Source organism: Neofelis nebulosa, chromosome 2, assembly GCF_028018385.1.
Source record: "Neofelis nebulosa isolate mNeoNeb1 chromosome 2, mNeoNeb1.pri, whole genome shotgun sequence".
Classification (NCBI taxonomy): Eukaryota; Metazoa; Chordata; class Mammalia; order Carnivora; family Felidae; genus Neofelis; species Neofelis nebulosa.
Genome location: NC_080783.1, coordinates 184,057,012 through 184,071,313, shown reverse-complemented (window position 1 = coordinate 184,071,313; position 14,302 = coordinate 184,057,012). Strand labels below are relative to the sequence as shown.

Sequence of the window (14,302 nt, the reverse complement as noted above, 5' to 3'; positions counted from 1 at the left end):
TTTTCAATATATGAAATTTATTGTCAAATTGGTTTCCATACAACACCCAGTGCTCATCCCGAAAGATGCCCTCTTCAATACCCATTACCCACCCTTCCCTGCCTCCCACCCCCCATCAACCCTCAGTTTGTTCTCAGTTTTTAAGAGTCTCTTATGCTTAGGCTTTCTTCCACTCAAACCTCTTTTATTTTTTTCCTTCCCCTCCCCCATGGGTTTCTGTTAAGTTTCTCAGGATCCACATAAGAGTGAAAACATATGGTATCTGTCTTTCTCTGTATGGCTTATTTCACTTAGCATCACACTCTCCAGTTCCATCCACGTTGCTACAAAGGGCCATATTTCGTTCTTTCTCATTGCCATGTAGTACTCCATTGTGTATATAAACCACAATTTCTTTTTTTTTTAATATATGAAATTTATTGTCAAATTGGTTTCCATACAACACCCAGTGCTCATCCCAAAAGGTGCCCTCCTCAATACCCATCACCCACCCTCCCCTCCCTCCCACCCCCCATCAACCCTCAGTTTGTTCTCAGTTTTTAAGAGTCTCTTATGCTTTGGCTCTCTCCCACTCTAACCTCTTTTTTTTTTTTTTCCTTCCCCTCCCCCATGGGTTTCTGTTAAGTTTCTCAGGATCCACATAAGAGTGAAACCATATGGTATCTGTCTTTCTCTGTATGGCTTATTTCACTTAGCATCACACTCTCAGTTCCATCCACGTTGCTACAAAAGGCCATATTTCATTCTTTCTCATTGCCACGTAGTACTCCATTGTGTTTCTTAAAGACTCACTGTGCCACAAAACTTAGAATTAAAGTACATTATACTGAAATAAAATTTTAAAAATTACCTAGAAGAGCAGTACTAAAAAATCCATGGGAAACATCTGCAACAAAATTAAGGGACAAGATACTCCTATGAACCCAAAATATCAGGAGACATGCATAAATCTCCAGTAGATAATAGAGATGGTAACACCATCTGTTGAAATCAGAGGAAAGCATTGAGGCATCTGATAAACCAAATAACTTCAAATTAACAAAACGGAGTATTCACTCAAAAGGCTGGTGGGCCAATTGAAGAACAGAAACTGAAATTGGAAGAGGTTTTCTCACTTTCATAGTGATGAATACAAAGGATTTACAATAAATTCTGAAGGAGCTGGAGCAGTGAGATCCATTAACTCTCAAAACTAACACTCCAAAGTCACCTTCCAAGATAAAACTTTACATTGAGTATAAACATTTGGAAAAAGAATACACATTGAACAGGGGAATAAAAGCAAAGGAAAGAAAAATTCTATATAAAAGTTGGGAAGAAAAAGAAAGCCAGGAAATCTCAGAAACTAAGCTGCCATGCTTATTCTAGAATAAATGATGAGACAGAAAAAAGAGCTCTCAAACTACATATTTAGAAAAGTTAATCTAAATCATGTATCTCTTTCTAAAAGTTCAAAATAATCATTATAAATGGTTTAAATTTCATAAAAAGCTTTAAGGGGGGTGAGGGGGAGGCCAAATAAGGTGCCCTCAATGAAAACATGCCAGAAGACATGTTCACAAAACAGATGGCAGGCAAATGTATTACCTGTATCCTCATAACTTGACAATTTGTCTTCCCAAGAGTAAATGATCTTATGAGAGAAAAAGACAGAAGCTTCAATGTCTTTTTGATCTAGCCTCAGAAGTCATACACTGTTATTTTTGCAACAGTCTATTGTTTACACAGATTAGCCCCATTCATGTGTGGTGAGAGGTAACTACACAGGGGTGGGAATACTAGTAGGCAAAAAATCACTGGTAGCCATCTAAAAGGTTTATTATAACCCAGAAGTAAAAGAACAAAGCTAAAAGTCCTTAAAAATAGTATATTTTAAGAAATCAGAAAAAAAAATTTAATGAGATGATAAAAGTCAGAAAAATAAGAAATTAAAGAAAAATAAGTTTGGAAAGGGAAAGTAAACTAGAAGATATATAAAAGTGAATGAATAATAATGTCATAAGAGAAAATGATGAAAAGGAAAAAATCATTTGATTTTAAGAAAAATAAAAGTATGAAAAGAATTTGAGACAGGGAAAAATACATATCATTTGAAATAAGATCCAACATACATATAATGGAAGTTCCAGAAAGAAAGGCAAAAGAAAGAAAGAAAGAAAGAAAGAAAGAAAGAAAGAAAGAAAGAAAGAAAGAAAGAAAAAAAGAAAGAAAGAGAGGAGGAGAGGAGAGGATACAGGAGAGGAGAAGGAAACAGAATATATACAAAAAGTTATCATTTAAGAGCATATTCATAAAAATATTGAAAATATAACAAAAGACACATGATGTACAATGGAAAAAAATCAATCCAGAATAATCAACACCATCATGTATGCTGCTATTATTACTAAACTTTAAAAATGAAGGAAAAAAAAACCCTGAATTTCCAGGCTAAAAAACCAAGTCACTCACAAAGGAAAGAAAATTGGATTTTAAGTAGATTTGGACAACAAGATTCTGTATCACAATCAAGTAACATACTTATAATAAAGAAAATGTAAGCCAAGGATTTTTATAGCTAGCCAAAGTAACTTTGAGGCATAAAGACTACAAACAAAATATTATCATGCAACTCAGGTGACATTTATCCCATGAGCCTTTCCTTAGTAATCTATTAGAGAATGAGTTTCAGACAACTAATTGGAGAAGACACTGCCATAAAAGAGTAAACATTAAGTATTTAGATGTAGAACTCTAAATGAAATATATAAAGGAGAGAATATAGTATATAATGGAATATATATATAATATAATGGAATGTGCTCTGAAAATGTAGATGAGTACAGTTGTGAAAAAGTGGAAAGCAGAAAATGTGGAAGGCATATGTAAAAAAATTCTTTAACTGTCTTCAATAATTATATCTTTGATGGTAATTTGCTATTTTTGTTCTGAGATCATTTTGTTAACAAAGTAAATAAAGACTTGGGTTAGATTCTAATTTTATTACCTTGAATGCATCTGAATTCATGACTCCTGGATTCCAGGATAAAGTCTAAATATCTTAGCCTGCCTTTCCATGATTTGGCCCAACAAGGACTTTCTGCTCTACCTGGATTATTCCTTACAATTTCCACATGGAGTTTTGTCTAAAAACATGCATTTCTGTACAGGACAGCCTGATAAGATTAAGTCACATTTACTCTTATTTTTTACTCTTATTTCTGCTATTTAAAGCATCTAGGCATTGGAATGGCTACACAGAATGAGCAAGTGAGAGAGAATATGAATGGATCAGGAATTATGTGCCTGATGATGAAAGACATAGCATGACTCCACCTTTGCTTATATTTAAAAGGGATTTTTGAATAACTACATATTGGCATTTGTACTCAATGTGGCAATCACTGTGTTTAATTGTAATGTTTATTTTATTCAATGTACCTACTGATGTGGTTGGGTATTAATTTACTGTTTTCTATTTATCCTACCTATCCTATATTCTGTGTTTCCCTCTATTACCTTATTTCTGTCAAAAGGCACTAGAGTCTGGAATTTTTAGATACACTAGCAAAAGGACTGGGGTCTTTGTTGAAGTGATCTTACATTTTCTTGAATAAATGTGAAAAGCAAAATGGTGGGTGTTCGCTACCTTTTTAACTAGATTTTATTTTCAACTGAATCTTTCCTGATCAGACTTTCATTAGCTTGTTTGAAATAAGTTCTCTTAATTTTTTAATGATTACCAAACTTCCAACACATTATGTTTTACCTCTCCTCTGTACTAGTCAAATGTTTAGTGATTCATAAAGGACTTTTTCACGGTCTCAGAAGAGGTTGATATTTAAATAAAATCTTTGTGAAGTAAAAAAACAAAAACAAAAAAACACACCCTTTTTTTTGTAAATTGTAAAATTCTTTGTGAAGTAAAAAAATAAATTTTAAAAACCCTGATATTTACTTTTAAGATGGTATATCTTTGTCTAGGAGTATCCTTCAAGTAGGACCAAACTGTGTTTTGATCTGACCTGTGTCCAGAGTGTGGCCACAATGTCTACGTCTAGTATGTTGGTGTTTATTTGTTTCTGAACATGTATTCTGTTGACAGATCTTATATTTGCATATTTTACATGTTCATGTTTGGGCATATTATCGAACTAATGTGTGTCAGACTGTATTCTGTGTGTTTATTTCTGTAGATCTTAGTGGTTAAGATCAAAGACTATTACTATTAATCTAGATTCAAATCTTGGTTCCAATCATCTTAAATGGCTACGTGACCTTATACAAGTCACTCAACTTTTCTGAGCCTCAGCTCATCTTTAAAATAGTAATTACTTTGTAAGATTATTGTGATGATAAAATGGAAAAACACATACAGAGTAGAGTGCCTGCTGGGACGTAGTGAACATTTAATAAACAGTTATTCCTACGTAATCAATTTATTTCTCTCTGGAAGAACAATGGCATTATTTATTTATGCTTTTTATTCTTATACTTAATCATATACTGTGCCACAGGTTTTTTTACTTTTATATTTATTTATTGGTTTATTAAATAAACATTGGATTATATAAGTTCCTTATGGGCAGGAAATCTGATATCATGAAAAAGACCCCCAGTGCTGTGCATAGTGCCAGACACACAGCGTGCAGGTATTTGGTGGAAAAAGCTCGATTATACCATATGAATTAACACAGGCGGAAAAATATGACTAATTTTAAGAGCTTGTGTTCAGGCCACTCTTAGTGTAAAGCAATTTAAGATACTGACATTAGTGCCCAGTTTAAGCCAACACGAGCAACTTTACTGCATATATATTGTTTTTGTTTAAAGGCATTAGGAAGCTGCTTAAACAGTGGTATGAACAGTGCCACTAGTACTTCTGAGAGAAGAGGTGAACTGAAGGTCTGCAGCTCTGTAGCTGGTGTTCTCCTGGGGGCATTTGTGTTCTGAGCATAGAACAAAAATGTTGGGAATCGATGCTTTGTTCAACCACAGGTCCACTCCTGGAGCACAAAGAAACCAGCAGGATTTTGGCAGTCTTACTGTGCTAGATGTACAAAACTAAAAGCCTGAGAGGCCAAAATCCATTGAGACATGATGGGTGCAAAACCAAGCTAACTGTTCCCTCAAGACACTAGCAGAATGTGTGAAACAGTGCAGGATAAAAGGACAAAAAGCTAAGCAGAAAGTGTTTGAAAAGCAGAAGAGATTTTCTGCTGTCTTGCCTAAGAAGAATTATACATAGTACCCTTCGAGAGGGAAGGGACTATAATCACACTAGTTCTCAGTTAAAAGCCCAAAGAGCTGAAATTAAGAACTTAAAACAATTGACCCTTGAACATGGGTTTGAGCTGTGTAGGTCCACTTATAATGCAGATTTTTTACAGTACTGTAAAAATATTTTCTCTTCCTTATGATTTTTTTTTGTTTTCTTAGTTAAGTTTCAGGGGAGTCAAAAAAGTTATATGTAGATTTCTGACTGTGTGAAGGGGGTGTGGTGCCTCTAACCCCCACACTGTTCAAGGATCAACCATAGTTTAACTTTTTATTTTTGAGTATTTAGATATACAAAACAGTTGAAAGATAAAAGAGTTCTTATACACAGGAACTTCACCCCTCACCCAGGTTGTCTTAATGTTAACATCTTATGTAACCACCATTCATTTTGCAAAACTAAGACATTAACATTGGTACAGTAATTATCTAAACTGAAATTTTATTTGCATTGCACCAGTTTTGCCAGTGATGCACTTCTGTTCCAGGATCCAATACAGGATATCATGTTGCTTTTAGTCATTATTTCTCTGTACTCTCTTCTAATCTGTGACAAGTTTCTGTCCTTCCTCGCTTCTCATGACCTTGACAGTTTGGAAGAGTACTGGTCAGGAATTTTGTAGGAAGTTTCTCAATTTGATTTTGTCTGATGTTTTTTCATGTTTAGGCCAGGGTTATGGGTTGTGAGGAACAACCCTTCACATTACCTGATATCAAGGAATACAGGATATCAGCATGAGTTAATGATTACTGATGTTAAACTCGATCACTTTGTAAAGGTGGTGTCTTCCAGATATCTCCAAGTTACACTTTCTTTCTATTTTAAAAACAAATCATTAAGTTTAGCCTACCCTCAAAGGAAGAGGAATTAAGCTCCACCTCCTGGAGGGGGCAGTATCTTCCATTATTATTTACAAATCTTCTGTAAGGAAGATGTGTCCATTTTCATCCTTGGTCATTCATTGTTTCGCTTATGTCAATATGTACTCATGGATATTTATTTTATTCTTTGGGTCATAATCCAAATATTGGTATTTATTTTGTTGCTCAAATTATTCTGACAACGGCCACAGGGACTTAAGATTGGCTCCTGTGTTCTTCTTATATGCCCCTATTCTCCTCACTCACTCCCCTCAGCCTTTTCTTTTTTTAAGCAATTCCTCACTTCCCATACTACAAGATGTTCCATCCTAATCTTGTGTTTTCCCTGTCCTAGCCCCAGAATCAGCTATTTCTCTAAGAGTCCTGATAACTTTTATTGAGTGTAGGTATTTAGAAACCAAGATCTGGAAGCTGGGTGTGCTCACTGCTATTGGATTGTCACTCCTTTTAGGCCCTTTTGGAGGGCAAAACTAGGAAACATGGATGTGTATTAACCCAAATATACAATCAGCTCTGTATTTCTGAACCAATCTCTCTATATATATTAAAATAAACATGAATTAAACTGTTATTTTAGACAACAAATAACATCATACAGTTCATTCCACCCCTCACCCACCTTGTTTCTTTGTCACTTATTTTCTGACACTGAAAAACCTGACTGTCTTTATCTATGATATATTTACTTACTTGTCCAACTCTCATATATATATGTAAAGTCTTTTCATAATTGCTAATCCAATACCCTGTATAAAACACACTTACCTAGTAAAATGGGGGTTAGCAAACTTCAACTCCCAGGCTAATTCTGACCCTTTGTCTGTTTTGGTAAGGCCTTAAGATAAAAGTAATTTTTACCTTTAAAAAATTTTTTTAAATGTAAATCCAAGTTAGTTAACATATAGTGTAATAATGGTTTCAGGAGAAGAATTTAGTGATTCATCACTTACATATAATACCTAATGCTCATCCCAACAAGTGCCCTCCTTAATGCCCATTACCCATTTAGCCCATATCCCTACCCAACACCCCTCCAGCAACCTTCAGTTTGTTCTCTGTATTTAAGTCTCTTATGGTTTGCCTCCCTCTCTCTTTTTATCTTATTCTTCCTTCCCTTCCCCTATGTTCATCTTGTTTCTTAAATTCCACATGAATGAAATCATATGATAGCTCGTCAATTTCTATTAAAAAGTTTGATAGGGTTTTGATTATGATTGAACTGAATCCAGAGATCAAATTGGGGAAAACTGACATCTTCATTTTGAGTTCTCCAATCTGTGAACATGGGCTATATCTCCACTTCTATCTTCTTTGATTGCTGTCAACAGCATTATGTAGTTTTCAGAATGCAAACACTGAACATATTTTGTTAGAATTATACGTAAACACTTCAATTTTAATGCTATTGTAAGTGGTATGGATTTTCTAATTTAAAATACCAATTATTCATTGCTGGTATACAGGGAAAAAATGGGCTTTCTTTCTATTTTGTGATCTTGCTAAACTTACTTTTTAATTCTGGGAGCTTTCCTGGAGATCCTGTGGAATTTCCTGCAAAATCATATCCTCTGCAAACATAAGCGTTTTTTTCTTACTTTCTAACCTATATCCATTTCATTTCCTTTTCCTTCCTGCATTGTCTAAGGCTCCCATTATGATGTTAAATGAATGGTAAGAGAGGGCATCCTTGTTTCTGAATTTAGGGGAAAATATTCAGTCTTTCATCCATAAGCATAACGTTAGTTGTAGGTTTTCAAAGATGCTCTTTATTAGGTTGAGGAAGTTCCCTTCTACCTCAACTTTACTGAGACTTTTTATCAAGAACAGAGTTGGATTTTGTTGGATACTTTTTCTGTGCTTATTGAAATGACATACAGAAGAAATAAGCTTTTTCTTATCTACCCTGTCAATAGGATGAATTTATATTGCATTTCTAGAATGAGACCACTTGATTATGATGTACTTTCATTTTTATATACTGCTGGATTTGATCTGCTAATACGTCGTTGAGGATTTCTGCATATATGTTCATGAAGATTTTGGTCTATATTTTTCTTTTCTTATTATGTCATTGACACTAGGGTAAATGTTGACCTCATAAAATTACTTAGGAAGTTTTCCTCCTTCTACGTTCTGTCTCATAAGACTAGTATTATGTTTTCCTTAAAGGTTCGGTAGAATTCACCAGAGAAACCACCTGGGCCTGGTGTTTTCTTTTATGTAAGATTCTTAACTTCAAATTCAATTTATTTAATAGATATATAACTATTGAGATTATCTATTTATTCTTGAGTTAGTTTTGGTATTTTATGCCTCTCAAAAAATTCTTGAAAGTTAATGTCTTTCAAAAAGTTTCAAATGGTTTTAACATCAATGTAACCACAGAAGACAGGATTACCAAACTAGAGGACATTTCTTTTTTTTTTTTTAATTTTTTTTAATGATTATTTATGTTTGAGAGACAGAGAGAGACAGAGTATGAGCAGGTGAGGGGCAGAGAGAGAGGGAGACACAGAATCTGAAGCAGGCTCCAGGCTCCAAGCTGTCAGCACAGAGCCCGACACAGGGCTCGGACTCACGAACTGTGAGATCATGACCTGAGCGAAGTCGGACGTTTAACCAACTGAGCCACCCAGATGCCCCACTAGAGGACATTTCTAAAGAAAATATCAAACTAGAGAGAGAGAGAGAGGAAAAGAAAAAAGAATTAAAAATATCAAAATAAGCATAAGATATATATGAGATACAGTCTAAAAATCTTATATAACTGGGAGTCCAGAGGAACGGGAAACAGATAATGGGGCAGAAGCAATGTTGAAAGAAATAATGGCTACAGGTTTTCTAAAACTGATGAAAAATATCAACCTACAAATTTAGGAAGCTCTGAAAACTTAACATAGATTGACCCAAGAATACCACATCTAGGTATATAATGGTAAAATTACTAAACACAAAGTGGAAGAGTGAATTTTAAATATAACGGGAGTAGGAGGAGAAATACCTACATTACTTCAAAAGCGTAGGAGCTGACTTTTCAAGACATAAAAGAAGCCAGATGATGATGGAATAGCTTCTTTAAAATGACAAAGAGGGTTGCCTGGGTGGCTCAGTGGGTTTGGATCCTGGAGCCTGCTTTGGATTCTGTGTCTCCCTGTCTCTCTCTTTGCCTCTCCCCCACTCACGCTGTCTCTCTCTGAAAAATAAACGTTAAAAAAATAAATAAATAAAAGAGAAGAAAATAACTACCGACCTAGAGTTTTATATCCAGTAAAAGCATCCCACATAAAAGTGAAAACAAGATGTTTTCAAACAAAATCAGAATTCACAGCCAGGAGGATGTCATGAAAGAAGTATTAAAGGACGCTCTTCAGGCAGAAGGAAAATGACTCTAGAATCCATATGGGAACATGGAATTGCAGGAAAGAATGAAGAATAATAGAACAGATAAATAAGTGATTAGTATGAATAAACATCATAAACAAAATTAATTTCTTGTGTGTTTTATACATGTAGAATTAAAGTACAAAATTAAAATGCAAAAATATGAAAAAAAGGGGACGGGCTAAATGTTTTTAGGCCCCAATACTGGTAGGGAGGTCAACCAAAAATAATTTGTCAAGGGTGCAAGCTCAAATCTCCAGGGCAGCCAATAATAGAAGAGTTAGAAAATGAATTAACAAGTTAATAAAAAGGAAAATAAGTTATAAAAATACTTGCTAATTCCAACAAAAGACAATCAATCTACCTAAAAATCCTAGATTTTAATTCTTCAAAAACAAAAACAAAACGTGCTACTCACAATATATACACTTTAAATACAATGATAAAAAGAAAAAAAGAAAAAAAAATACACCATTCATAGACTAGCCAAAATAAAGCCATTCTAACTATACAAATATCAGATAAAACATACTACCCTCAAGCAAGGAGATGAATAGGGGCATTCACAATAAAAGGCTCATATCACAGTCTGAAGTCTATATCCAACCAATGACACAGCTTCAAAATATATAAAATTAATAAAACTAGAAAGAAATGTGGAGGCTTAAACCTTTCCTGGGATTTGAGATCTATCTACCATGATACAGAAAAATAATTTTAACCAGAACATACATTTAAATGTGAAAAAAAACCAAAAACCCATTAGAGGAAAACATAGGAGAAAGTCTCGAAGTACACAAAATTTCTAAAAATGCTGATCAACAAATTAAAAATAATGAAATAGATTCATTAGGATCAAGAATTTTTTTTTCATCAAAGATGTCACTAAGGGGGCGCCTGGGTGGCGCAGTCGGTTAAGCGTCCGACTTCAGCCAGGTCACGATCTCGCGGTCCGTGAGTTCGAGCCCCGCGTCAGGCTCTGGGCTGATGGCTCGGAGCCTGGAGCCTGTTTCCGATTCTGTGTCTCCCTCTCTCTCTGCCCCTCCCCCGTTCATGCTCTGTCTCTCTCTGTCCAAAAAAAAAAAAAAAAAAAAAAAAAAAAAAAAAAAAAAAAAAGATGTCACTAAGAAAATAAAAAGATGAGGCACAGAGTGAGAAAAGACAATTACAAAATATATATCTAAGAATTCATATCAAGGATCTATGTGGAACTCTGAACAAAACCAAAAGGAGACAATTCAGTACAAAAATTCACAAATGACCTGAACAAGCATTCACAAAAGAGAATATCCAATGGCCAATAAACATATACATTAGTCATCAGGAAATAGCAAATTAAAACCATTATATGATAAACTACCTCTTACCAAATGCCAAAAGGAAAACTCACATAAGCACATACACACACACATCAATCAAGTAGCAGTGAGGATGTGCAGCAAGTATAACTCTCACACACAGGTAGTTAAAATCACTTGAAAAATTCTTTTGACAGCACCTTCTAGGGCTGAGTGTACACTAGCCCATGACTGGGCAATTCCAAATAAGAATACATACTCAATACAATGATACCTTCATTGCATCATTGTATTCTATATACGCATCAAGGTATACATACAATGCTTATAGCAGCTTTATAAGAGCCCAAACCAGAAACAACCCAAATGTCCATTAACAGAGGAATGAATAAATCAACAGTAGTAGCTTCATAAAATAAAATAATGTATAAGCAGCAAAAGTGAAGAATTGTTTCTAAATATAATAAGATGTCTGTAGCGCACGATAGTCTGAATTGCAAAATCAAAGTGAAACAAGTCAGAGAAAAAAAGTACATACTGAAGGATGTCACTTATATAAAGATTAAAACACATAAGACTAATCTTGCCATTAGAACTTAGGATAATGTTTACCCTTGAAGTGGCAGCAGCTGAGAGGAAATGTGAGAGAAAGGAAATGTCAGATTCCCAACATGACACTCATGATAAATGATTGTGTTTTAAACTGCTGAAACAAAAAAATCACAAAAAGAATGCACTGTAATTATTTCCCAGCTGCCCGTCATATATATGTTTATTTGCCTTACCTCAGAAAATATTCTCATATTGATGGTCTCTAATATTAAACCCAGTAAACCTGACTGGCTCTTTTCCTCTTTTAAATAACATAAAAATCAGCTGGGAAGCTTCTTCAAAATAATTATTTCTCACCCCACCTCCCTCATTCTACCATTTAGAATAAAATCTATTTGCAAGAAATGGAATTGTTTTATACTGGGCCATAAAACAAGAGCCCCCATACTTGGAAGGCAATGAAATAATTATCATAAAGTCACTACTTACTATGAGATGTGATCAATAACACTGTTTAGAGTTCAGATGATGTCAAACATTTTGCACAATGACTCAGGTCAAGAGGAAGTTAGAGATGTTGCCTTTAGCAAAACCACTGACTTCCATCAAATGGAGGTTGTATCTTTTTTTCTTCTCTTTCAGCGATTAACTATTAACAGGCTTAAGCATCTGGAGTGGTTCTCTTGCCCAATTAGAAAAGGCCTTCAAGAGGAAATTTTAGAAACTAACATATAAATGTCTTTGATGAGCCTGATGTGATTTCAAGACATTTTTTACCCGGTCATGGATCTCATCGCAGTTTGAAGGTGAACACCAATCAGAATGGAATCTGTAGGCATAAAAAACAAAGGTGACTTGTAGCCAGAGGGAGAGAAAGAAATCTGTCCAAATGCCAGACACCAAAAGTCATTGTTTTTTCTTATCCTGGTGTGATGACACAGAAAGATTTAAATAGCATATTTTCTTCTTTGACCAAAGATGAGAGGCAGATGTAAAATCAGGCGCTGATTCTCCACGGAAATATTACGCCTTCATAATATGTGCAATAAGCAGTAATAATAACGTTTGATGTGAATTAGGGAGAGCACACCTAACTAGTTAATCATTTTAATGATTTCCATACACAATTCTTTAGAGCTTTATCTCTAAATAAAGATACAGATTTTCAGATTAGAACAAGAATTCCATGTTACATTATGTGGATAAAATGCCTTTATGTATACAGAACAATAAAACTAATTTTATGAAACGAAACAAAATGTTCAAATAGATGAAAATATTATTTAGAATACAATCATGCTCTTACTCCTTCAGAAGATAGGGGGGTATCAAAACTGAAGGATTCCCTCTCAGCACACATATCAATCACTTCTCTAGTCTCTCCTATAAATGTGCTTTTTAAGTGAATATTGTAAAAGGAAAGGAAAATGAAACTTTTACGAAAATCTGAGTTTTGGAGTTAAAGAAGAAATAAAACAACCATTCCTCTTTCTTATTCCCGCTCAAACTCAAAACTGGCATTAGTATTCTGAAGTTACTTTATTTTATACAAGTAATAATGAAAATTTCCAGGTCCATCTGATTATAATTCATCTATACGAAGTGTTATTGATAATTCCTTCATAAAGGAATGGGTACTAAAATGCTACTAGATTGCTTACATCTTTGCCTTTTTTCCTCCTAGCTTATTCTTACAAAGTTACAATTTTATATATTTGCACAAGGTATAAACTCTTTAGCAGGATAAATGATTTACATAACCTGTTTTAAAGAATGTAATCACTAATGGATGATCAACTATATCTAAATTTTCATCTCCCATATTTGTAAAAGGAAGTGTTATCGAAGCTACACAAATATATGGCCAACTTTGTTATATTTGCTACATATGCAACACATCCTGAAAATCTGAGATCCAAATGTGCAGTTCCAAGAGGGTGTCTTCAGTGTGCTATGAGAGGGTCCACTAGTCTGTGCTGTGGTATAAGAAATGATTGCCTAACAATCTTTAACTTCATTTACAAAATTCAAAACGGTAAGCATGATTAAAAAGAGTATCAGCTCCTTTTTAATTAAATTTTCTAGTATTTCTTAGTCTGTTTTTAGTAATAACTTTACAGCCTAATACAAATTATAAGTCATAATATTAATATTTATACTTTGAGGAGAAAACTTTCTGAAATGTAAGACTTATAATAAAGATTGAAACCATTTTATGTGTGTTAACTCTACTGAAGATATTTTTTAAATGGGCTTCAAGCAAAAGGCACCTTCACTATAAATAAAGAAATTTATTTGCTTACAGTCACTAATAAGAGTTTCATTTTTGAGAGAGAGAGAAACAGAGAGAGAGTATACGGCACGAAGGGGATGGGCACAGAAGAAGGGAGAGAAAGAATCCCAAGCAGGCTCTGCACTGACAGCATAGAGCCCGACACAGGGCTTGATCCCACGAACTGTAAGATCATGACCTGAGCCAAAATGAAGAGTCAGACACTCAACTGACAGAGCTACCCAGCAGCCCCACTAATAGTTTTTGAAAGTCTGTTTATTCATATACATGATTTAGGAGTCAACACTTCACAGAAATCTTAAAGGAAAACTTATTTCGTCTTAATATTTAACCCAGGTAACTTCTATAGCTTTATGTTTTGTCATGCTCCCAATTTTGCCTGGGACATACAATCTATTTTTACATCAGTTTAAATTGTTTATTGATTCTGTTGGATTTTATAAATGCCCTGTAAGTATATTGTTCAGTAATCTAAAAGAGCCATTATCAGAGAATGTCTTATATTTAAAGGTATGGTACTGAGTGTGCTAAAAACAACAAAATGTTTTTGTTCCTAGTAATATGTCTTAAAGACATTTTATTTTCCTTTATAACCAAATCTAAATCTTTTACAAAACATACACTCAAAGTAGAAGTGTTC

General features: G+C 34.3%; 1 protein-coding gene across 3 annotated transcripts in view; it reads right to left on the bottom strand.

Moving 5' to 3' along the window:
- The window catches only part of SPATA6 (spermatogenesis associated 6), a 150,589-nt gene that overhangs the window by 32,789 nt on the left and 103,498 nt on the right, over window positions 1-14,302 (bottom strand). Inside the window, exons 11-12 of one of the 3 annotated variants that reach the window (XM_058717448.1) lie at window positions 12,099-12,198; window positions 9,302-9,331 (exon numbers count right to left, since the gene is read on the bottom strand). In XM_058717448.1, the coding sequence (XP_058573431.1) occupies window positions 9,317-9,331; window positions 12,099-12,198 (115 nt within the window). In that variant the 3' untranslated portion in view covers window positions 9,302-9,316. Of the gene's footprint in view, window positions 1-9,301; window positions 9,332-12,098; window positions 12,199-14,302 lie in introns of those variants that run through there. The other 2 variants (XM_058717451.1, XM_058717447.1) reach the window with 2 other exon arrangements.